The 25628-nt window shown below is 45.0% G+C and overlaps 1 protein-coding gene across 8 annotated transcripts in view; it reads right to left on the minus strand.

The window, feature by feature from the left end:
• Positions 1-406: 406 nt before the first annotated feature.
• Positions 407-25628, minus strand: part of HDAC5 (histone deacetylase 5) — a 168768-nt gene continuing 143546 nt past the window's right edge. For all 8 annotated transcript variants that reach the window (XM_082271251.1, XM_082271250.1, XM_082271245.1 and 5 more), the window contains 8 exons: positions 25410-25497; positions 25180-25299; positions 9764-9861; positions 8207-8325; positions 5386-5519; positions 5210-5294; positions 2893-3040; positions 407-1263 (listed from right to left, as the gene is read on the minus strand). In XM_082271251.1, coding sequence (XP_082127377.1) covers positions 1224-1263; positions 2893-3040; positions 5210-5294; positions 5386-5519; positions 8207-8325; positions 9764-9861; positions 25180-25299; positions 25410-25497 — 832 coding nt within the window. In that variant the 3' untranslated portion in view covers positions 407-1223. The remainder of the gene's footprint in view (positions 1264-2892; positions 3041-5209; positions 5295-5385; positions 5520-8206; positions 8326-9763; positions 9862-25179; positions 25300-25409; positions 25498-25628) is intronic.

The following is a 25628-nucleotide window of genomic DNA, read 5'->3' on the forward strand; positions in this document are numbered from 1 at the left end:
AGACCTGTGTTTAGGCAGTGGTATCTTCAATTTGACCAATTTCTTTTGGGTAGAAGGAAATGGGTTTAGTCTATGCAAAGTCATGCCTACATTTTGCAGCACAAATGTCAAGATCCGGTGCCATAAAGGTCCTCTGAAAATCTTCTCCTGCTTATGGTCACACTAATGCTGCTGTGAGAGGAGGAGATCACTAGAGGAGCTTGACCTGACTCTTGAAATTAATACTGCAAAAGTAAGCATACGTTTACACACCAATTGCCCAATCCTCTTTTAACCACCTGAATATAAATGACAGGTGTACATCTTAGACCATGGAAAAACTGTGACAAGAGAGAATTCCTAAACTTCTCTTGAAGTGACTTGACCGTCATCATTACTAAACACTGATGAATTCAAGGTTCCCAAAAACTCTTTTCATGCCATTCAGCAGTTAGTATATTGAGTAACATTTGAAAGCAACGATCCTTGGGATGAAATGAAATGGGCCTTAGTAAATGTAGGATTTCAAATGATGAGCATGTAAAGTGAACCCAGTACCTACACAGTAAGTGCTGCCATGTTTAGGTCTCAGCCAATATAAAACAAAAAAAAAAAAAACAGCCTATCAATTCCATCATTCAATAGGAACCAAATGTACATGTCAAGAAAAATTGAACAGTTCATAATTGATGGCAATTTTTCAAAGTCAAAAAGATATATTGACATAATAGGCCCCTTCATTGTTGTTCCACCATAACAAAAACCTACCCTTTTGGGTCCAAAAAAAAATCAAGATTCCTCCGACAAAACATATTCCCTACATCATGTTTGGTACTGGCCATCTTGGCAGGCTTTCAAAATGGCTGCTTCTACTGTGTGTATACAGTAGGCCCACTTTAAGACATGGAACAGAAGTACTAAAAGGAAGCTGTGAGGATATCAGTGGTGTAAGAGGCACAAATCAATGGAACATTAGCAGTAGCATTACCAGACTCAGCAGCAGAGACAGGGTGTAGGCTTAGAGTGAGGGGTCCCGAGGAGAGGGAAGGGTGGGTGTGCTAGTCTTGCCCGCTTGGACACAGGACATGTGACCCATTTATATTTTCTCATTTTTTCTTGTTTTTTTTCTGTTTCTTGGTTTTAATAGAAAAAATAAACCGATCACCATAACAAAAACTAAGAAAGGAAAATAAAAAAAAGGATTGCGGTGTGTGGAGTCCAAAGGGAGGTGGGGGGGGGGGAGATCAAGGAGCTGGCTCTTCCTCCATGGGCTCTTCCAATGGCCTGTAATGGCAAAGAAGCTGAATTACAAATTGTAAGCGCTATACTTTATATTTAATTTGCTTCTAATAGATGTGGCATGAGGGTATCAAGGCAAGCCTTGAGCTCCCTAAAGTTGTCCATTCATAGGCCTCCTGATACTTTTTACCTTCAATACATTTTTTAAAGATTTTCAAGATACAGTTTGCAATGTAGAAAGGTACACAGATATAATATAATATGAATAAATAATAATTAAGTATAATATACAATTAACCGCCCAAGCTATAACAACCAGTGTCATTGGATCACATTTAAGAACAATAGAAAAAGCCTCATGATACCTTTCTACTAACAGGCAACCCAGTCTGCAGTAGACCTTGCCATTTACAGCACTGAAAGGGGGAGGACCACCACTTGGAACCAGATTCTACTGCACTCAGTGCAAAGAGCTGCCAATCTATTACTTGGAACTTGCTAACAAAAAGAGATGCCAAAGGATCAGTATGGCGCTGTTATTTTATTGCCCAATCACAAGGCTAATCACAAGGCTAAGGGTATGTCCCTGACCAAACTGGACTGCCTAAATGCAGTGGAGGTCGTGAACCTGTGTCTGGACCTGGCTGAACAAAATTGTAAATCTTTTTGGCAGGTAAAGCCGGACATAGACAGTTCGATTCTCGGCCAGTTCAGAAGTAACTGGCCAAAATTCGAACCATGTATGGGCAGGCTGAATGTACCCAAGTTGATCGATCAATCAGCTTGGGTACAACCAGCCTGCTGGATTTTACATGCGATTATTGCTAGTGGCTGTTTTAGAAGCTAGTAATAATTACTGTCTTCTCCTGGCGCGAATGGCTTCCCCCACCCCCCTGCTGTTAGAACACGTGTCCCAATCAACCCTGAGTGAACATGCTGTTTCGCTAACTGAGGTTGTGTGTCTGGCATTGATTCTTCAATCATTGATTCTATGTTCTGTGTCTGGCATTGATTCTTTTCACTGAGCTATCTGGGATGCTGGACAGCTCCCTGTCTAAACTATTGGACAACCCCGTCTTGTGTCTTGATTGCAATTGAACCTTGAACTCCTTGCTCCTCCCATGAACTTCCTATGCCTTGCCTCTGCAGTTCCTGTCACCAAATTATGGTGGTCTGATCCTGCATACTACATGAGCTACTTCTAGTGCGTTTGGAAAACGACTTTGGTTTGCGACCCCCGACTACGAAACTCTCCTCCTGCATTGAACTTGGCTTGTGACCCCAACACGGATTATTAGTCTAGTAATTCAGACTTTCCAATCTCTTGCAGACCTGAGAACTGAGCTTGCCTGGCGTTGGTCTCTACTCATTACAGGTATTCCCCTAACACAGTGGCGCGGTGGGATTGAGATTCCAGGAAAAAAATTGCTCTGTCTATGGCCAGCCTAAGACAGTTCACAAATATGTAGCAGCTGTTTATTTACCTGCTTGCTTGGAGTTCAAATGCAAATGACAGGGAAGAACTTCCCATTTAGCACCTACTGCGGTTTGTGGCGCTACCATGGTTTTTACCTTTTCAGACAGTTGTGCTGCAACACCCATTTTAAACTCCACCTATATTAACAACATTTTCCATAGGCTTTGTCCATTGCTGTCCCTGCCCCCCATGCTTACCTGGAGATACAGTCTGTATTGCTTTGTTCTGTATCTACCGATAATGAGGCTAATGCAGTAACAGCTTCCGCCTCCTCTGCTTCTCCTCGCTGTGCTTCCAAAAGGGAATGACCCACAGTCATGTTGTTCAAGGAGCTCCAGTGTTTTCCTGTAAAAGATAGCCAACTAAAACTTTCTTGCCAGACTGTTTACTTTTGAAGGCCTATTTTAAAGAAAACCTAGCATTTACATTAAAAAAACACAATACCACAATTGTTGATATCATAGTATGTAACGTGCATCCCCCCGGAGCAATGATGAGAACCAGGCTGATTCTACATACGTTTAGGCCAGGCTACCAGCTTAGGCATGTTTGACTGGCTCCAGACAGGACTGGAATATATGTGAAGCAATGTTATATTAACCGCTTGCCGACTGCCCACAGTATATTTACTGCGGCAGTCAGCCCCTCCTGGGCAAAACGACGTAGTACTACGTCGTTCGCCCAGGAGCCTGCAGGGGGCGAGCGCGCGCCACCGGAGGCGCGCTCCCGCCCCCTCTCGTTCAGGGACATCCCCGCGCGAGTGGCCGGCGGCTCCGATGTCTGCCGGTCACTCGCGATCTCCCGCTGGAGAGGGAGAAAGGCAGGCGGCTGATGTAAACAAAGCCGCCTGTCATTCTCCCTGGTGTAACTGCAGAGATCATACGATCCTGCTATGTAGGAATCGTATGTCTCTGTGGTTACATCACAAGCCACGCCCCTTTACAGTTAGAATCACGCCCCTAGGGACACACTTAACCCCTTGATCACTAATAAAGTTAACCCCTTCCCTGCCAGTGTCATTTTTACAGTAACAATGCATATTTATAGCACTGATTATTGTAGTAATGTCACTGGTTCCCCCAAAAGTGTCAAAAATGTTAGTCAGGGGTCGGATCTGTCCGCCGCAATGTCGCAGTCCCACAAAAAAAAAAATCGCAGATCGCCGCCATTAATAGTTTAAAAAAACAAACAATAAAAATGACATAAATCTTTCCCTTAGTAAACACAATAACTTTTGCGCAAACCAATCAAAATACGCTTATTGCGATTTTTTTTTTTTTTTTTTTTTTTACCAAAAATATGTAGCAGAAAACAAATTGGCATAAAATGTTAAAAAAATTTAGATTTTTACTTTTTTTTTTTTGGGGGAATTTCATATAAAAAAATGTGAAAAATATTGTTATTTTTTCAAAATTGACGCTCTTTTTTTGTTTATAGTGCAAAAAATAAAAATCTCACAGGTGATCAAAAACCACCAAAAGAAAGCTCTGTTTGTGGGAAAAAAAGGACGTCAATTTCATTTGGGTACAGCGTCGCACGACCGCGCAATTGTCAGTTAAAGTCACGCAGTGCCGAATCGCAAAATAGGCCATGGTCTTTGAGCAGGAAAATCCTCCGGGGCTTAAGTGGTTAAAATTTGAAACCCCTGCATCTCTGTATTTAAGGTTTTTTTTTAGAGCTGATGTTGAAAAATCCAGATTCATTAAAGCGGAGTTCCACCCATTTTTAATAGGTTGGAATACATAGATCTTTGTAATCCCCTTTAAAATGGCTTTTACCAATGGAAACTTTTTTTTTTTTTTTTTTGCTAGTAAATACCTTAATTTTGGCTTTATTCCTCCTCTCCTCACTTCCTGGTCCGATCGGCGATGACGTCATTCGGCGATCCGCAGTGTCTGCTGGGATGTATTCTACTTGCAGTAGCTGTATCTGTACTGAGCCGTGCCTGCCCCGCCTCCGCCCAGCCTCCTCTCATTGAATTGCATTGTATGAATGTATTAAGGCTGTTCTCTGCCCAGCCTCCGCCCCGCCTCCTCTCAATACAACTCAATGAGAGGAGGCGGGGCGGAGGCTGGGCAGAGAACAGCCTTAATACATTCATACAATGCAATTCAATGAGAGGAGGCGGGGCGGAGGCGGGGCAGGCACGGCTCAGTACAGATACAGCTACTGCAAGTAGAATACATCCCAGCAGACACTGCGGATCGCCGAATGACGTCATCGCCGATCGGACCAGGAAGTGAGGAGAGGAGGAATAAAGCCAAAATTAAGGTATTTACTAGCAAAAAAAAAAAAAAAAAGTTTCCATTGGTAAAAGCCATTTTAAAGGGGATTACAAAGATCTAAAGTTCCAAAAATGGGTGGAACTCCACTTTAAGACAATGGCTGAAAGCTTATATATACACATTGTACAATTGCTTGATTAGTGCCTTGAGTGTTCTCATAGGAGTTTACACATAAGCCATATACACAATGGATCATAACCATAACTACAACCCACGTCCCATCACTCACTCTGGATAGCAATGACTCTTTCTAGTGTGCTCAGTGCATTTTCATTGGGCCGTTGCTGCAGGACGCTGTTCTCAATTGGCGCAGGCTGTAAAATAGGAGAGGATTTAGAAAGCTGACCAATGGAAAAACTCATCCATTTTGCCCTTTCTAGAGTGCTGCCCCCGTACTATCCTCACCTCCATGCCGAGAAGAGCCGATACACATGCCTCAGAGGCGTCACAGATGGCTGTTAAGTCATGACCACCTTCCAAAGCCATAACAACTCTTCCACCCGCCAGAGACATCAACTGTGCGGTAAGGTGACCAAAACCTTAACAAACGTAGAAAAGAATTAGGAACATAAATACCGTGTGTAACAAGAACAGAATTGTGCAATAAAAACTTTAAACATTATTATAAAATCAGAGTGATTGTAGAGCAGATTAGAAAAATGGGAACATTTATTTTAATGTCCGATTGGTTGCTTTGGGCATATGCTACAGCTACTTTAAATGTAGTTATCATCACAAATGTGAACAAACTCGGGTAGAATAAACCATTCATCTGTTTCCATTGCAACGGTAGGAAAAACCTAGGTGTACATTGGCTGTCTGGCTCCCAGTGTGTCCAGCCAAGTCCTTCCAATTCAGCTTATAGGGAAACTGTGGGGTTTATTTAATAAAGCTAGAGAGGGCAAAATTAGTCACAGTTCTGCAAAGAAACCAATCAGCTTCTCACCTCTGCTTGTTCGATTAGGCTTTGGCAATAAAACCTGGAAGCTGATTGGTTTGTCTGCAGAACTGTGACTCATGCCTCGTACACACGCAACGATTATCGGCCGACCGATCGGCCGTCTTTTGTCCAGTGTTGTTGTGTTGGTTGAAATGTGCTCTAGACTACACACGAATTTTATCGGCCAACAAAAACCAACTTCAGAAGTGATGTCATGTGATGGTTTACTTTCCGTGTGTTTTTTCTTCTCTGAGCATGCCCAGTCTTGCTCATCACATTTTTGTCTGCCGAAATCTGTACTGACTGACGGAAAATCGGCCGTTGTGTTGACGGCCAACAAAATTTTATAGCATGCACACCAGATTGTGTTTGGCCGAAAAGTCGCAGTCGGTTGTCGGAAGCATCATACTAACAACCCGACAATCGGTCGATCGGACGTTGGCCAAAAATTCACGGCCAACAATTATTGCGTGTGTACGAGGCATAATTCTATCTATCTATCTATCTATCTATCTATCTATCTATCTATCTATCTATCTATCTATCTATCTATCTATCTATCTATCTATCTATCTATCTATCTACATTGTTATATTCAAATCTCTTTATCTTTTGACCTTATTCTAGGCTAGGGTATTCTCTTTTAAAGGAAGCATGTAAGGTATGGAAGCTGCCATTTTTGACTTGTCAGTTACTGATCCAGAACAACTGTGTGACCATTAACATCTGAAAAGTCACAACTCCCATCCAGCATGCATACCTATAAAGGGAGCCCCTGTCTCTCCAATCTCCATCTGTTAAAGCAGGTCCTCTAGCGATGCAGATTACTAATTGTTTTCATAGAAACAGTATACAAGTTCCCAAACCAACATACAAAAATGTAATCCAAATGTATTTAACATATACTTTCGCTACCTGCCTAAATCACCATTTAGCCAGGCAGATTTTGGACTTGTGCCTCTGGGCCCCACAGCAGTTACAAAACCTGATATGGCCATAGTTAAGCTCTACCTGCATGCTGGGTCCAGGTCAGTAAAGTGGGGTACACACGAGTAGAAAATCTGCCGAAAATTCCCGTCTGAGGTAAAATCGTATAATTTTCAGCTAGTGTGTACACAACTTTCAGCAGCCAATGCCGACATTTTCAACGAAAAAAAACGGAGGGACAAACCCCAAAATTTTTATTGTTCATCCCCAGCACGACCAATTTTCGTTTGGTCGTTGCTGATGACCCGGAAGTCTAGGTACAAACGTCCCAAAAAAAATAAAATAAAAATCGGACGAGAAATTTCATGAACATTATGCACTGTCAACTAAAAAGGGTTATGACCGCTGATAATGAGAGAGAAAAATTGGAGGATATTTAGTCAGATTTTCGTCAAGTGTGTACAAGCCTTAAAGCTAGCCATAGATTAACTATAGATTAACCAATTAAGACCGATGAAGATCGGCAACTGGAAGAAGCCAGGGAGAAGATATCAGCGGCTGCGAGGAACCTCTTCGATGTCAGACTGTAAGAACATAGGAACAAAAAAGAAACTTGGCCTCAAAGGTGTTCGCTGTGCCTGCAGTGATCTGGAGGAAAATGTTTGGAGTGTATTTTTTCAATGCTGCATCTTGGACTGATCTGTTATTTAGAAGATCCCCTGCCTACACATGCTATATGCCTCTTATCATCTTCCTTTTGGTAAGGAGATTGGGAGATCACATTGTGATGTATACTCTGAAGGTGGTGGAGACTTCTTGCTATCAAGCGCTGCTTATGAACCTTTTTAACAGATTGATATAAATTGGAATGGAAATTCTTAGGAAAAGTCTTAGGCAAATGGATACAGAAATTCTTGGAACATTTGCATGTCGTTTGAAAGACTTTGTTTGCTTTTAACATTTGATTTTGGAGTGAATGGACTTTACTGAATGAAAACCACATTTACTGATGTAATTCATTAGTTTGAGAAAAATTTTCTTCCCACTGTTGTCAAAAACGAACGTTGATTTGAACCAATAATGATTTAAAAAAAACTTTCTTACAACATTCTTTTCCTAAGAATTTTCCTTTCAAATTGTTCCCATCTATGGGTAACTTAAGTCTCTAGGTAGTAAAGCCAGGATCAAAGTGAGAGCCTCAGAGGTTCCTGTAAAAAGTGGAATTTACTAGCTGTTTTATTACAGATATTTAATTATCATAGACTGAACAAATGATCTGGGAAGCAAAGCTAAAACACTACTAGTAAGGTAAAAATAAGTAATACAAAGAAGAATGCATGTGATTGTACTCAGACCTACATTTTGCTGTAACAGAGTATCCTCCAAGTGGGCTCTGGTGCCCCTCCACTGCATCAAATCCTGCGGAGACCAGGACAATGTCAGGGGAGAACTCCTGAGCTATGGGCATGACCACCGTTCTAGCAAATGAGAAAAGCAACAATGTTAGAAAAATAATACACCTTTGTCAAGCTAAAATTCTATACAACATAATTTTCTAAAGTTTTAATTATGGTGGGGATTTATTGTATAAAGCAGCCATTTCATTCCATATTTTCTCTATTTTCATGGGGATAAGAACAGTTATATCTTTTGCATTCTTTAAATCCTTCTGGCAATTATCTTTCTGCACTAGACATCAGTTTTCCTCAAACTACAGCCTGGAACAAAGTTTTTCAGCCCCAGATGATGTACTTTAATCGGCATTGTGGGTCAGAGTGATCTCCTGCCCAATGGTGCAAAGTTCCAGCTGTGACATCTTGTGGCCACTGTAAAAGCTGCATGTGACATGTAACATATATCAAAGGGGAAATGACCACTAAACTCCAATGCTGGGGGAACATTACTTATCCAATTAACACCATTAATGGCGCTCTATTCCTTTCACTGACACCAATGATGGGCACTGTTCCTAAAAATGAAACCTGAAAACGGGGCACTACTCCTTACACTGACACAAACGATGGGGCACTATTCCTTCCAATGGCACCAACAATTGGGCATTGCCACTATCCCTCTCCTAAACACCAATGAAGGGGGAACGGTTTCTATAACCACTCATGGGGCACCATTCCTACTCCCACTGACCACCAAGGTTTTTCCCTCCTACTGACCATTGACACTGGGGACTTTTTTCCTTTCACTGACATTAGGGTAGTTTTCAATTTCAATGAAACTGGGGCATTTTTTACTACAGCTGACCACTGATCAGAGTCTTGCCCATAAACAGTCTAAACAACCCTGAACTTGCCCTTAATTCAAAAAGTTTGACTTTAAAAGTCAGAACTGTCAACCTTTTATTGATGACTATGCATTAAAGGGGAACTTCAGTCCCGCTTTGTACAGGCCCTGCTTCCCCCTTTGGTGCCAACATAATTGAGCATAATTCATGCATGTAATAGACAGGGAAGCCTTCAAACTCCTGTTGTAGCAGTCTTTGCGCATGTGTGGGAAACCCTTCAAGTGCAGAGATGGCCGGGGAAACTGGCACATGCCCAGATGTGCCACAGGGCTCTTTTGGGATCCAAGCCCTGTGGCACATCTGCGCAAGGGGAGAACATCTCTACCTGCTCTATTAAATAATTGTGCCTTTATTGCTATCTTTGTGCCCATCAAACTACCTGTCATTGGGACAGGACTAAACCATAAATCTCCTCCATTGGGACACATATAGTGATGACAAACTAGTAGAATTTCTAACTCTTCCCCTGTCTGAATAAAATTAAAATAACAATTTTGGTTTGAGTTCTTGGGATCAATACTTTGAAACACAAAGCACACAATGTTAACTTCTTAATTGATCACAATCATAAGGATAATTGTACATTCTGATATCTTCAGTTGAATGCATGAAAATACCTGAAAGCAGCAAGATATTCAGCATCTCCAATAGGGGGTTCTACACCTCCTGTCCATGCAATGTTCACATTGTATCCCACGCCACAACCGCTGCCAACCTGTGAAAGAAACACTAGATATTTTTATTGTGTAACAAATATAATTTTTTTACTTACAATTCCAAACATCCTTTGACTTTAACTGGATATATAAGTACAGTATTCATCCCTAAAATCCATGTCTTAATAAATTGCAATCAGAACTTAGTTCCTGAAAAACCTCCATCTTTACTGGCCAAAGGAAAGGGACATCAGTGGGGTTATTGTCTAATTTGTTTTCTTTCTTTATTTACCCTTTACTACATCATCTCTTTTTAGGAAAAGATACCATATCAGGGTTGCCCATATCTTTCTTCTCTGTCCTCTGTCTGGAATTTCCTATAACTTTACTGTCTCTTTTTAATTATTCCTGATCGTTTCTCTGCAGAGTTTCTATAAAATCAAATCTTCTTGAACTGGCGTCTTCTTTTTTATTTTCTCTACTTTTTATGCCTCTTCTGAACCAAAATAAATTTTCTTTCAACACACAAAATATAAAATATAATAATAATAATCACTATTATATTTAGTGTGTTAAATTGCACAATGAACACTGCCACAAAGAGTACTAATAAGCAGTTGACCCCTGACGAAGCCATGAAAAGCAGTGAAACATTTTGGGTTATAGGGGAAAAGAAACATTTTTAGAAAGGGATATTAAGGAGATAAACATTAGGGTGAATAGTAAGCAATAAAAAATAAATAAGACATTGTCTAAAGACAATTTGAATTTATAGGAAGTCTGTAGAAAAGGCAATCAGGAAATATTAAAAGGTGGTGGGTGGGGGTGTAAATAAAGGGTAAATAAAAAACACACAAAATGGACATAGGCCTCAGGTATACTGGAGATTTTTAACTCTGCTGTTAAGGGCATATGCCATTTTGTTTCCGCTTCTAAACACCCTTGTATGTTTGCCTATGTGTCCATGCACACATTCTGTAGGTGTTTAGAGGCAAAAGGAGACCTTCAGGAGCAGCAGCGTTTTGGCAGAAAAAACATTTGACTCAAATAAATTCATATTCTGGCCAATTAAATAAATTAATGGCCAAGAGCTTGATGCTCCTAAACGCGTTTTACTACCAAAACACTGCTGCCAGGTGAAAAGGCATCTAGAAGAGATGACCAAACGGCCAGTGTAATCCTAATTACACAGGCATAGTAATTTGTTTTTTATAACTCTGAGGGGCAGACATGCAAAATCGTAGAGAAAAACAAATTCATAAGTATCAAAAGGCACACTATATCACATCTCTTTAAGCGTGTTGGACATAACATTCCAAAACCATGAGCATTAAAATGGAGTTAGCCCTCCCTTTTTCACAATTTTTGGAGTGTGGATTTGTGAGTTCAGCTAATGAGAGCATTTGTGAGGTCAGGGGCTGGCTCGCAATCGACGTTCCAATTAATCCTAAAGGTTTTTTTATTAGGGTGGCGGTCAAGGCGTTCCTCCAAACCAAAATAGATTGATAGAGAAATCAAAATTGATAGAGTTGGCTTTGTTTACAGGTGCACAGTCATATTGGAGCAGAAAAGGGCCTTCCCAAAATTGTTACCACAAGGTTAAATGAGCACAGTTGTTTAAAATGTGCTTGTAAACTGTAGTATTAACAGTAAGGCCCCTTTCACACTATGGCAGTGGTCTCCAAACTGCAGCCCAGGGGCTAGATACGGCACTTTGCTTGCCTTTATCCGGCCCTTGGGGCTATATTTCCTCCACTGATCGGAAATACTATTCTGCCAACTGACATCAACAATGAGGTGCCATTTCGCGAACTGACAATAACAATGGGGCACTATTCTTCCCAATGATACCAACAATGGGGCACTATCCCCACCCCCCTCCAAAACCAAATGTGGGGATGTTTACTCCCACCGATGCCAGGAAAATTTCCACTCACGCTGGCCACAGCTCGACCCCCTAAAGTCTGAAAGACAATAAACTGATCCTTTTGTTTAGAAAGTTTGGAGACCCCTGCTCTATGAAATGGTGGCGTCCATTTACACCCGCTTACATCCAATCTGACCTGCTAAAAAAAGATGGTTGGGGATCCATTCCCCTTCCGTTTATAAGATCAGTTATCCGATTGGGCAGATCATTTACATAGGGGAGAACAGGCTGTGTCTGTGTCCGCTCAGCATGAGCGGAGTGTACATGGACCAGTCATCCACCTGCTCAGCCTGAACTCAATAACTTGAGGGCAGTAATGGTCAACTTTCTAGATATAGGGGGGCTAAAGTGATGACCCTGATATCACCAGAGGGCTGCACATAACATTTAGTAACTGTAATACTACAGAAAATTGTCAGACTGCAGACATGTTGTAGCAAGCGGTCAAGATTGAGCATTCTACAAGAGTTGTTGACATCTGGGGACATGATTCATGAACCATAGTCTGAACAAACAATTTATGGAACTACTAGAGATCACTTTTACAAATCAATGCTTTTACATTTGTGCCTTTTACAGTCCCTTTAAAAATGACTTATGCCACAGTAAGATCCATTATAAAAGGTCAAAGGAAAAAAACATAGAGACAGAAAAGCACAGAAAGAAAGAAAGATAGTGTGAAAGAAATAAACTCTTCTGAGTGAAGCAAACACAGACTACTGTCTGCAGGGGTCTCCGAGGGCTGGCTGCAGAATAAGTGTCTGTAATGTTCTGGTACCTTTGGTACCCTTATTCCACTTTCCAATTCCGTGTATGCGTCCCACCATTCTCTTCTGGTAGGTGCGCATACACCTTTAAGACCGATGCTGTCATCACTGAGCGCCGCAGAGCGGCTATTTCAACCGCCGGCGTTCTCACTCACATCGTTTGTTCAACCTGCCGTGAAGCTCATATGCTTACAAGCGTACCTCGCTGTCGGAACCTCGCTGCTGATCCCTGTATCCCGCTACCGGATCACTTGCTCATACCGAACCACTCTACTACTGCTTGCTATTAGTGATAAGTACCCCGCAGGGGAATCCTCCATAACCTTCCTACCAAGCTTACACTATTTAGCTCTGCATACTAAGGACTATTACTATCATCTGCACTATTTAGATTGCTAGCTCTTGAGCCTACTAACATCTATCCTTGCACTGGGTTAGTCTCTTGTATGTCATCTGCTATCCTACCACCTACTACCATACATGATTGCTAACCTATCTGCATCCCACCTGCTACCATCTATACTCTCATGAACATTCCTCTCAAGTGTTTGTCTCCTGTTGTCTCCATTCAAACCTGTCTCTCTAGCTCATCATCACTATATTTGTATGCTGAATCAGACAGACCACTGTGATGAGTCTTGGGAGTTGGGATTGGTATTTCAACGTATCTCTGCATGACTACTGAGTGGAGTTTTTCTGCAGCTGCAAATCCATCTTGTTCAAAAAACGCAGGAGCGTTACAGATTGAACGAACCTAAAATGGATTCAGCAGATTTACCCACTCAGGTGACACAATTAAAACAACAAGTAACTGCGTTAATACACGCTCTTACTGAATTAAAAGAAGACAATCAGGCTCTGAAGCAGCAGGTAACCCGTCTGTCACAACTTGCCGCTGCTCAGCCCCCTGAACCCAAAATAAATCCTCCTCTGGTGTTCACAGGTGATCGCAAAAAATTTTGTGAATTCAAAAACGCATGTCAGTTACTTTTTTTGCTAAAACCTCGTACTTACCTTACTGATCATATCAAAGTCTGCACTATTATTTCATACCTAATGGGTGATCCACGGGCCTGGGCAGACTCTCTCTTTGAGAAAAACGATCAGCTTCTCAACTCCTATGCTTTATTCCTAGCGGAACTTGCTAGTCTATATGATGACCCCAATAGGCAGAGTACTGCCGATATTCAATTGAGGTCCTTGAAACAAGGTAGGAGACCTGTAGAAGACTTTGTAGCAGAGTTCAAAAGATGGACCCTTGATTCAGGGTGGAATGATACATCTCTGAGAACTCAATTTAGACTTGGCCTATCAGAAGCCGTTAAAGACGAGCTCGCCCGAGCGGATTTACCGGACACCCTGGATGCTTTGATACAACTCAGTATCAACATAGACGGGAGGCTACGTGAAAGAAAGGCTGAAAAAATGGGAATGCCATTATCCAGTCCTTCTCGGATTTCGGCCATTGACCCTACTCCTATGGAGGTAGGAACCATACGCCCACCTTTATCAACTACTGAAAAAGCCAGGAGACGATCCAGTAATCTCTGCTTGTACTGCGCATCCCCGGATCACATGATAAGCGTCTGTCCCCTTGTCCGCAAAAAAGAGGGTGAGTGTTCACATGTCCTCCTAGGGGGATTGACAACTTCACTTACTAACCCTTACCTTTTTGTTCGCTTGACATTGCAGTGGGACCAGACCAGGATTACCACTAAGGCCATGATCGACACAGGATCTTGCGGAAATTATATTGATATACGTTTTGCTACTTTAAATAAAGTACCTATTATTTCAAAACCTAAGCCTGTCTCTGTGAGTCTTATTAATGGTATTCCATTATCTTCTGGCCCGATCACAAATCAGACACAAGCACTCCTAGTCACTACTAACGAGTCTCATACGGAGACCACCACCTTCGACCTATTATCTTCACCCCACTTTCCCATTGTTTTGGGACCTCCCTGGTTACACACACATCAACCAACCATAGATTGGAAGAAACGGACCCTAACCTTCCTCTCTTACTATTGCGAGAGTACGTGTAACCTCCCGTCTTATGGAAAGATCCTGTCTGTGGTGACAGATGAGATTGCACCACTATGTTATCAGGATCTGTCCGAAGTTTTTCTTGAGAAAAATGCTCAAGTACTGCCTCCCCATGGGGATTATGATTGCACTATTGATCTACTCCCAAATAGTAAATTACCTTTTGGTCATGTTTATCCTCTTTCGCAGGATGAACTTTGCCATCTCAAGAATTACTTGGATGAGAATTTGACAAAAGGTTTTTTCTCTTACGTCCTCCGACAGTCGCCGCCTCTTCATATTCGTCACATATGGGGTATTAGACTTTGCTCCGAAGGAGTAGCTAGGCAACAGAATATGTTAACAATAAAGCTTTAACATATCCCACCCTCAAGGGGTGGTCCCCTCAGTCAATACCCTCCTACTTCCTGCAACCATATCTCAGTTTTAATGTCTAGCTTGTCAGGAGTGGCTGGCTCTCTCTGTGCTGGGACTTTCTGTCCCAGACTCTTTCTTCTTTTTAATATTTTGTTTGAGTTTTTCTCTCTACCTTTATTTAGCTGTTATTTTGTCAGCGTTAGTTAGTTCTTCGGACGAAGAGGATCATGCGGACTGGGTCTCGGGCTGATCCCCCTGGTCGCAGGTCGTGGGTCAGTGGCTTCCCAGTCTGCCATCGAGCGTTCAGCCAGGTAACGCTCCTGGCACAGTGAACGACCCATCCCTGTTCGGTGCAGGGATGATTGGTGAGGTGGCTACCTCACTGGACGCTGTGCGGTTTCTTAACCCCCATTTTGTGCGTCTTGAATTGCGACTCTCCCTGCCTCATGTGCAGCGGCTTGTTCGCCTGTGCGGGTCCCCCACGCCATGTGAGGTAAGTGTATCTATGTGGGGACCTGTCTGTCTGGGGGGGTGTCAGTCTGGGACTGTGTAACCTGCCTCTATTCACACTGCTTGTCTCCCTATCTCTCGGCTGCATGCTGTGGGCTGCAAGGGGGGGGGGGAGCTGTATGACACTGTGTGTGTCAGACTGGTCAGTGTGAGAAGCTGTGTGCTGTGGGGCATGTTTTTTTGGCATGTTTGGGCATATACAGAGATCGCTGCGGCGATCTGACATGTATTCTGATGTTGGAATGTAATGTGTGTTTTAATGTACTGTGGAGCGGCGGTTTCGGCGCCAAACGACGCCATTTTGCCTGCACCCGCTCCGGCCGCATGGTTTACATGCATGGCGGCCATTTTCTTGTAGCCTCCATAGGCTTACATAGAAGCGCCCTGGCAGCATCACTTCCTCTTTCCAGGAACACCGATCGAGGCAGCAGCAGCGGCGAGGGTCTCCTCAGGTTTTATCCTTCTGTTCTTGCTATCCATTGCCTGTGTTCAGTTTGCATATTCCCTGTGGGGGTCTCATTGTGCTTGAGTGTGGTGCGGTGGGCTGCGCTTGCCGCGCTTGCTTAAAAGGGGCAGTTAACCCTTGGTTGTCTGGCATTACAGGGGCAATGGATTCTCAGGAGGGCAAATTTCCTACAGTATTGGTGGAAAGCCAGGGGACCGCTGTTTCCCCCCCAGGGGGGGATTTAGCCACTATTGTGGCTGGCCTTGCTGCTCAGGTGCAAATGCTGGTGGCTGCTCAATCTACTAAAAGGCCCAGAGTTGCTCTTTCCTCTGATTCTGAGGGTGAAGGTGATGGGGCTGTTCTGGCAGGGGCCTCCTTATCGGGGTCCCGCTCCTCTCTTGATCTAGTGGGGTCTGAGGTGGAGGCTGAAGTTGAGGGGGTTGATAATTCTCCCCCTGGCTCGCCTGAAGAGCTTGCAATCATGGATGAGTTGATTGCTTCCATTAAGCAAACGCTGCGTTTGCAGGACGAGGTGTGTCCCCCCGCTGCCTTGGCGGCTTATGGGACGCAGAGGAAACGCAGGACGCCGCAGGTTTTTCCCTGCAATGCTGATTTTCAGCGCGCTGTTAAGGATCAATGGCGCGATCTGCGCAAACCTTTTGCGGTACCAAGTAAATTCAAGCTGCGTTATCCTTTTTCGCCTGCCACTGATGAAAGGTGGTGTGTGCCTCCACCAGTGGATCATGCAATTGCGGTTTTGAACAAAGCCACTGCGATTCCTGCAGAGGGTTCCCCTGTTTTCCGTGATGCCACGGATGGGAGACTGGAGTCTCTTGCCCGTCATACTTATTCTGTTACGGGTTCTATGCTTAAGGCTCTGTTTGCTTCTCTCATGGCGGCCCAGGCGATCGCAAGTTGGACGCAGATGCTTAGGCGCGTCCTAGTGGCCGACTCGGCCTCGCCGGCGACCCTGGATATGGTGGATCAGATCCACCAGGGTGTCATGTATCTGTGTGATGCGGACCTGGACCTGATTCCGTTGGCTGCACGTGTGCACAGCGTGGCGGTGTTGTCTCGCCGCCTGGTTTGGTTGAAATGTTGGTCGGTGGACCAATCTTCACGTAAGACCTTAGCCAATCTGCCTTATGATGGGCCTCGCCTTTTTGGGGAGTCCCTGGATGTGTTGATTAAGGGGATCACCGGGGGTAAGAGCACTCTCTTGCCCCATTTCCCCAAGGCTAAGGGGGCTTCTGGGAAGAAGCATGCTAATTTTCGGCCCCCTCAGGGGTCCTTTCGTGCCTTTCGGCCGCACTACAAGGGCAAACCGTTCAAAGGTCAAGGCTCTCAGAAGAAGCCCTGGTCTGGTAAACAGAAGTCCGGCCAATCCGGACCTGCAGCCCATAACAGTTCGGCCTGAAGGGGCGCCCTCACCCAGTTTTGGGGTGGGGGGACGCTTGCTCGGTTTTCTTCAGCCCTGGTTGGCCCGTGTGCGGGACAGATGGGTTCTGGAAATCGTTCGATCTGGTTACAAGATCGAGTTTTTCTCTCGGCCGGAGAGCAGATTTTTTCCCTCAAATCTTCAACTGTCTCCAGAGCGCTTGCGGGACCTGCACCTGGCGGTGCGGGACCTGAGGGCTCAGGGAGTGGTGGTTCCGGTGCCTCATCGGGACAGGTTTCGGGGGTTTTATTCCAATCTGTTCACCGTGCCCAGAAAGGAGGGCAAGGTTCGTCCGATTCTGGACTTGAAGGCTCTGAACCGCTCTGTGCGGGTTCGCAAGTTCCGCATGGAATCCCTGCGGTCGGTGGTGGCTGCCCTGGTTCCGGGGGAATTCATGGCCTCCATCGATTTGAAGGATGCGTACCTTCACATCCCCATATTCGAGGGTCACCAGAGGTACCTTCGATTTGCCATTGCGGAGGATCACTACCAGTTCGTGGCGTTGCCCTTTGGTCTCGCCTCGGCTCCGCGGGTCTTCACCAAGGTGCTTGCACCGGTTCTGGCATTATTGAGGACCCAGGGCGTTTCTGTCCTGGGGTATCTGGACGACATTCTGGTTCGGTCTGCGACCAGCCAGGGTCTGGAGGAGGACCTGTCTGTCACGATGCAAACTCTGCAGGAGTTTGGTTGGACGATAAATTTTCCAAAGTCGACACTGAGTCCGTCGGTTCGTCTCCCCTATCTGGGAATGATACTGGACTCGGTGCAGGCGAAGGTCTTCCTGCCGGAAGACAAAACTCAGGACTCTCCGGGAGAAAGTCAGGTCCCTCAGGGACGTTCCGAACTCGTCTCTGCGGACGTGTATGAGATGTCTGGGATTGATGGTCTCGGCCTTCGAGGCGATTCCTTTCGCACAGTTTCACACGCGGGGTCTCCAAGCGGAGATCCTGTCCAGGTGGGACGGGCGACCTCAATCTCTGGATCTTCAAATCTGTCGGGCTGGGGTGGAGTTCTGGGCGTTCTGTCCGCTCAGGGGACTTGGTCGGAGGGGGAATCTTCCCTTCCGATCAACATTCTGGAATTGCGTGCGATAAGTCTCTGTCTTCATCGCTGGACGGACCGGCTGCAGGGTTGCCCGGTTCGGGTGCAGACAGACAATGCCACGGCGGTGGCCTACATCAACCACCAAGGGGGCACCAGGAGTGCCCGAGCGGCTCGAGAAGTGGCCGACATTCTGTCTTGGGCCGAGACTCATGTCCCGGCGATAACGGCGGTTCACATTCCGGGAGTGGAGAACTGGCAGGCGGACTATCTGAGTCGCCAGACCCTGGATCAGGGGGAATGGTCTCTCCATCCGGCTGTCTTCCAGACGTTGTGCGCGAAGTGGGGTCTTCCAGATGTGGACCTGTTCGCGTCTCGCCTCAACAACAAGGTGAAGAGGTTCGTGGCAAGGACGCGCGACCCTCGGGCAGACGCGTCGGACGAGTTAGTGGCCCCGTGGCATCAGTACAGGCTGCTGTACGCGTTTCCACCGATTCAGTTGCTGTCCAGGTTCCTTCGCAGGTTACACTCGGAACGCAACACGGTGATTCTTGTGGCACCGGACTGGCCTCGCCGGTCCTGGTACGCAGACCTCGTGAATCTGGCGGTCGACGCCCCGTGGCGTCTGCCTCTTCGAGACGATCTACTGTCTCAAGGACCGATATACCATCCTGCTTTACAGTCGCTGGCTTTGACGGCCTGGCTGTTGAGACCGAGGTCCTGAAGGAGAGGGGTCTCTCTCCGGAGGTCGTTCATACTTTGATCAATGCGAGGAAATCTTCCTCGGGGAAGGTTTATTACCGTACTTGGAAGGCCTATTTTGCCTGGTGTGAGTCCAGGGGGTTTTCACCCCGCACGTACTCGGTGTCCCGTGTGCTGTCTTTCCTTCAAACGGGTGTTGATCAGCGTTTGGCGCTGGCTACGATGAAGGGTCAGGTGTCTGCTCTGGCCGTTCTGTTTCAACGTCCGTGGCTTCCAACCCATTGGTTGGCACCTTTGTTCAGGGTGTGCGGCATCTGGTTCCCCCGAGGCGGGATCCTCTGCCCCCTTGGGACTTGAATCTCGTTCTATCTGTGTTACAACGTGCTCCTTTTGAACAGATCAGGGAGATCTCGTTGTCTATGTTGTCCAAAAAGGTCGCCTTTTTGGTGGCGATCACTTCGGCTCGCAGAGTGTCGGAGCTGGCGGCTTTGTCCTGCAAGTCTCCGTACCTGGTTATTCATTTGGATAAGGTGGTCTTGCGACCTAATCCTTCTTTTCTTCCGAAACGAGTCTCGGACTTCCATCTTAATGAGGATATTGTCTTGCCTTCGTTGTGCACGAAGCCTAAACATCCAAAGGAGGTGAGATTGCACTCTCTGGATGTTGTTCGGGCGATAAGGGTTTACCTTAAATCGACTGAGTCTTTTCGAAAGACGGACTCCTTGTTTGTTCTTCCAGAGGGTCCTCGGAAGGGCATGGCGGCTTCGGCCTCTACCATCGCCAAATGGATCAGGCAGACCATTGAACAGGCCTATGCTTTGCAGGGGAAGGTTCCCCCTGTGCCTGTGAAGGCGCACTCTACTAGATCTTTGAGTACGTCTTGGGCCTGTCGTCATGGGGCTTCTGTAGCCCAGGTGTGTAAGGCGGCGACTTGGTCGACCGTGCACACTTTCACAAAATTCTACAGAGTAGATGTTCAGGCATCGGCGGATGCTTCCTTTGGCCGCAAGGTTCTTAGTGCGGCTGTTCCCTAGGGTCCCTTGTTGGGGACTCCTTGGCTGTTGGGATAAGTTTTGTATCCCCTGGTTTTTTGTCTTTTCCTGGGTTGTTGCTCCTGTTGAGCACTTGTTTTTTGCTGTTGCCCAGCTGGTTTCCTTCCTTTGGTAAGGTTCCTTCTTTGATGCGGAGACTGCGTTGCCTTTCGGCGCGGATGCGTTTCCCACCCCTCATGTTTGCACTGCTTTGGGACGTCCCCATATGTGACGAATATGAAGAGGCGGCGACTGTCGGAGGACGTAAGAGAAAACGGAATTTTTGTAAAATCTTACCTGTAAAATTCCTTTCTCTGAGTCCTCCGACAGTCGCCGCCCCCGCCCCTCTTTTGGGGTTTGATTGTATACTCTACTGCTATTCCACTAAAACTGAGATATGGTTGCAGGAAGTAGGAGGGTATTGACTGAGGGGACCACCCCTTGAGGGTGGGATATGTTAAAGCTTTATTGTTAACATATTCTGTTGCCTAGCTACTCCTTCGGAGCAAAGTCTAATACCCCATATGTGACGAATATGAAGAGGCGGCGACTGTCGGAGGACTCAGAGAAAGGAATTTTACAGGTAAGATTTTACAAAAATTCCGTTATTAGACCTTCCACTTCTTCCACAGCAGCAGGACTTTTTTTTGTCCGCAATAAAGACTCAAGTCTCAGACCTATTATCGACTATAGGCAATTGAACGCCATTACAGTAAAAGATCGCTATCCTTTGCCGCTTATCCCTGAACTCATTGAGCAAGTGCGTGGAGCTACCTACTTTTCAAAATTGGACCTGAAAGGGGCATACAATCTAATCCGAATCCGTGATGGAGATGAGTGGAAGACAGCATTCAGAACCAGATACGGATTGTTCGAATATCTTGTAATGCCATTTGGGCTATGTAACGCTCCCGCAGCTTTCCAACGATTCATAAACTATATCTTTAGAGACTTACTTGACGTCTGTGTTGTGGTATATCTGGACGATATACTTATTTATTCACGATCCTTGTCTGAACATATAAAACATGTAAGACTTGTGTTATCCAGATTACTCACACACAATCTATACGTTAAACTAAAAAAATGCTTATTTCACAAAGAAGAAGTATTATTCCTAGGATACATCATATCCAAAACAGGAATCAAGATGGATATGAGTAAGATATCCTGTATTCAGGATTGGCCTATACCAACCACCCGCAAAGCACTACAGCGATTTCTTGGATTTTCAAACTTCTATAGGAAGTTCATCAAGAACTTCTCTGCCATTGTGAGACCTCTCACACAACTCACAAGTATTAAGAAACCATTTAAATGGTCAGATGAAGCAAATGAAGCTTTTCGCTTGTTAAAAACAAGCTTTACCTCTGCTCCCATACTACGCCATCCTGACCCATCCCTCCAATACATTCTGGAAGTAGATGCGTCAAATATGGCAGTAGGAGCAGTACTCTCCCAACGACCAACGAATACTTCACCACTCCATCCTGTCGCCTTCTTCTCTAAATCTCTAAGCAGCCCAGAGGTGAATTACCCAGTGGGTGAAAAGGAACTGCTTGCTATAAAACTGGCCCTGGAGAATTGGCGACATCTACTTGAAGGTACCCGATTACCAATACTTATATATACAGATCATAAAAATCTTCAATATCTTCAGACTAACAAAACCCTCTCCCATTGGCAGGTACGATGGTCACTATTCTTCCTAAGATTTAACTTCCTAGTGACATATACACCTGCAGACAAGAATAAAAAAGCGGATGCGCTATCACGACTAACTGAAGATAATTACTCCGAAATCCCTTCCGTTCCTATAATACCCTACAAGCGTATTATTGGGGTTGTCCGTTCCTTGAAGGAAGAGATTCTGCACAGTATAGGTTTGGATTCACCTCCACCACAAATAAGTGCTGATGCAGAAGGCTTCCTCTACTACAACGACAAACTCTACATACCCCCTACTATGCGCACCAAAATCTTGAAATTGTCACATGATGTGCCTATGGCAGGACATATGGGTATGACAAAGACTCTTAATTTGCTTACCAGACAGTTTTGGTGGCCTGATATGAAGACATCTATACAGAAATTTGTCTCTTCATGCAACGTCTGTGCCAGGTCCAAAATCGACACTAGAGACCATTGGGTCTACTATGCAGTCTACCAATACCCCAGACTCCATGGGAGGTTGTGTCCTTGGACTTTATAGTAGAACTACCACCTTCCAAAGGATTTAATACCATTTTAGTGTCAGTGGACCATCTGACAAAGATGGCACATTTTGTTGCTATTCGCAGACTACCTTCGTCCAAACAAACAGCGGAACTACTGATGAAACATGTCTTTAAGTTACATGGAATTCCAAAAACTCTTTTGTCTGACCGTGGATCACAATTCATCTCCAAGTTTTGGCAAGAACTATGTCACATACTACGAATTGAGCGAAAGCTCACTTCTCCCTACCATCCTCAGACTAACGGACAGACTGAAAGAGTCAACCAGTGCATCGAGCAATATTTACGTTGCTACACATCATACCTACAGGATGATTGGGTGGATCTCCTCCCTCTGGCAGAATTTGCCTACAACAACGCAACCCACAGTACGACCAAACAGAGTCCGTTCTACTTGAACTATGGGTTTCATCCCACTATTCTTCCACCACGCATCCTTCCCTCAAGTAACTCAGTAGCCTCAGACTATCTTACCCAAATAAAAGACTCTCTGGGTTTACTTAATACTACCATCTCACACGCTCATAGTCAACAAAAGAAGTACTATGACCTTCGTAGAAGACCTTCTCCTCAGTATGCTATTGGGGACCTTGTTTGGCTATCAACAAAAAACTTAAGATTAAAGATCCCTAGCAAAAAGCTTGGGCCTCTATTCTTGGGACCCTTCCCAATCAGGAAACTCTTTGGGAAAGCTGCAGTTCAGCTCACATTACCAACAGACCTCAAGATACATCCCATCTTCCATGTGTCGCTACTGAAGCCCCATGTTCCTGACCAAGGACTAAGGCCTACCATCCCACCTCCACCTCCTGTACAAGTTGAAGGCGGAGAAGAATATGAGATAAAGGAGATTCTGGATTCTCGTATCCACAGAAGACTCCAATATCTAGTACGATGGAAGAACTATGGGCCCCAAGACGACACCTGGCCAGATACCTCTGATATACATGCCCCTAGACTGATTCGCAATTTTCACGCGAAATACCCGGAAAAACCAGCTCTAGAGGCCTTCAGGAGCCGGCCTTAGGGGGGGGTACTGTAATGTTCTGGTACCTTTGGTACCCTTATTCCACTTTCCAATTCCGTGTATGCGTCCCACCATTCTCTTCTGGTAGGTGCGCATACACCTTTAAGACCGACGCTGTCATCACTGAGCGCCGCAGATCGGCTATTTCAACCGCCGGCGTTCTCACTCACATCGTTCGTTCAACCTGCCATGAAGCTCATATGCTTACAAGCGTACCTCGCTGTCGGAACCTCGCTGCTGATCCCTGTATCCCGCTACCGGATCACTTGCTCATACCGAACCACTCTACTACTGCTTGCTATTAGTGATAAGTACCCCGCAGGGGAATCCTCCATAACCTTCCTACCAAGCTTACACTATTTAGCTCTGCATACTAAGGACTATTACTATCATCTGCACTATTTAGATTGCTAGCTCTTGAGCCTACTAACATCTATCCTTGCACTGGGTTAGTCTCTCTTGTATGTCATCTGCTATCCTACCACCTACTACCATACATGATTGCTAACCTATCTGCATCCCACCTGCTACCATCTATACTCTCATGAACATTCCTCTCAAGTGTTTGTCTCCTGTTGTCCCCATTCAAACCTGTCTCTCTAGCTCATCATCACTATATTTGTATGCTGAATCAGACAGACCACTGTGATGAGTCTTGGGAGTTGGGATTGGTATTTCAACGTATCTCTGCATGACTACTGAGTGGAGTTTTTCTGCAGCTGCAAATCCATCTTGTTCAAAAAACGCAGGAGCGTTACAGTGTCAAATGGCCAAAGGACTCAGGTTGGGCATCATTATTTTTATTATTATATAGTATTGATATAGCGCCAACAGTTTACGCAGCACTTTACAACTTGAGGGTATACAGTACAAATTCAATACAATTTAATACAGTAGGGATCAGAGGACCCTGCTCGTTAGAGCTTACAATCTAAGAGGGACAGTCAAGAGATACAAGATGTAATAAATGTGGGGGATGGGCTGATGGAGAAAATAAGGGTACAGTTGTTAGGTGGTTGCCAGATAGGCTTCTCTGAAGAGATGTGTTTTCAGGGATCGTCTGAAAGTAGACAAAGTTGGAGATAGTCGGACAGATGGGGGTAGAGCATTCTAGAGGATGGGAGAAGCTCGGGAGAAGTCCTGCAGGCGAGTATGGGAAGAGGTTACAAGGGAGCTAGAGAGCAGGAGGTCCTGGGAGGAACGAAGAGAACGAGTTGGTTGGTATTTTGAGACCAGATTAGTGATGTAGCTGGGTGCCAAGTTATGGATGGCTTTGTTAGGTTATGGTTAGTAACTTGAATTTAATTTGTTGGTTGAGTGGCAGCCAATGGAGGGATTGGCAAAGGGGGGAAGCAGACACAGAGCGGTTTGCAAGGTGGATGAGCCTGGCAGCAGCGTTCATGATGGACTGAAGGGGAATAGTCTTTTTAAAAGTAAGCCAATGAGAATGGAGTAATCAAGACGAGAGATGACCAGGGAGTGGATTAGAAGCTTTGTGGCATCATTGGTTAGGAAGGGACGTATCTTGGAGATGTTGCAGAGGTTGAGGCGGCAAGCTTTGGACAGTGACTGGATGTGTGGCTGAAAGGATAGTTCAGAGTCCAGGATTATACCTAGATCCTTGGCATGGGTGGACGGGTTGATAGTTGTGCCATTGATGTTGACAGAGAAATCAGGGGAAGAGGACCATGGGGATGGAAATACCATGAACTCGGTTTTGGATAGGTTGAGTTTGAGGAAGTGATGTGACATCCAGGCATCATGAATTTAGTATAAATACAGTATCAATAAAAGATGGTTATTCCTCATCCAAAAATCAAAAGGGCACCTAAAACCTTTAACTCACCTCCTCAGGAGAGCCACTACCGGGAAAGAAGTTGCCATCATCATAACGGTGGAGAGACAAGTAAAGGACATTGGGGTCACTGTAGAAGGCTTGCTGTGTTCCGTTACCATGGTGAATATCCTGCCAGAAAAATACAGCTTGTTTAGAAGGCAATCATCTAACGGCAAAGGTAATAGACTATCTTATCTAGGCTACAAAGACGTCCACTGACCGTACTTCCACTAACTTACCCAATCCACTATCAGGATCCGGCCCACATTCATCTTCTGGCGGAGCAATTTGGCAGCGATAGCTACAGAGTTAAAAAAACAGAAACCCCTAAAGGAAGAGGAGAGGGGATAGAGGGTCAGTGATGGTGAGTGTGATCCAGGACAAAGGGAAGAGGGATCCAGAGGCAGAAGAGGGATGACAGCAGAAGACGATGAGGTACAAAGGAAGACAGACACACA

Source organism: Pelophylax lessonae (genome assembly GCF_965119305.1).
Source record: "Pelophylax lessonae genome assembly, chromosome: 11".
NCBI lineage: Eukaryota > Metazoa > Chordata > Amphibia > Anura > Ranidae > Pelophylax > Pelophylax lessonae.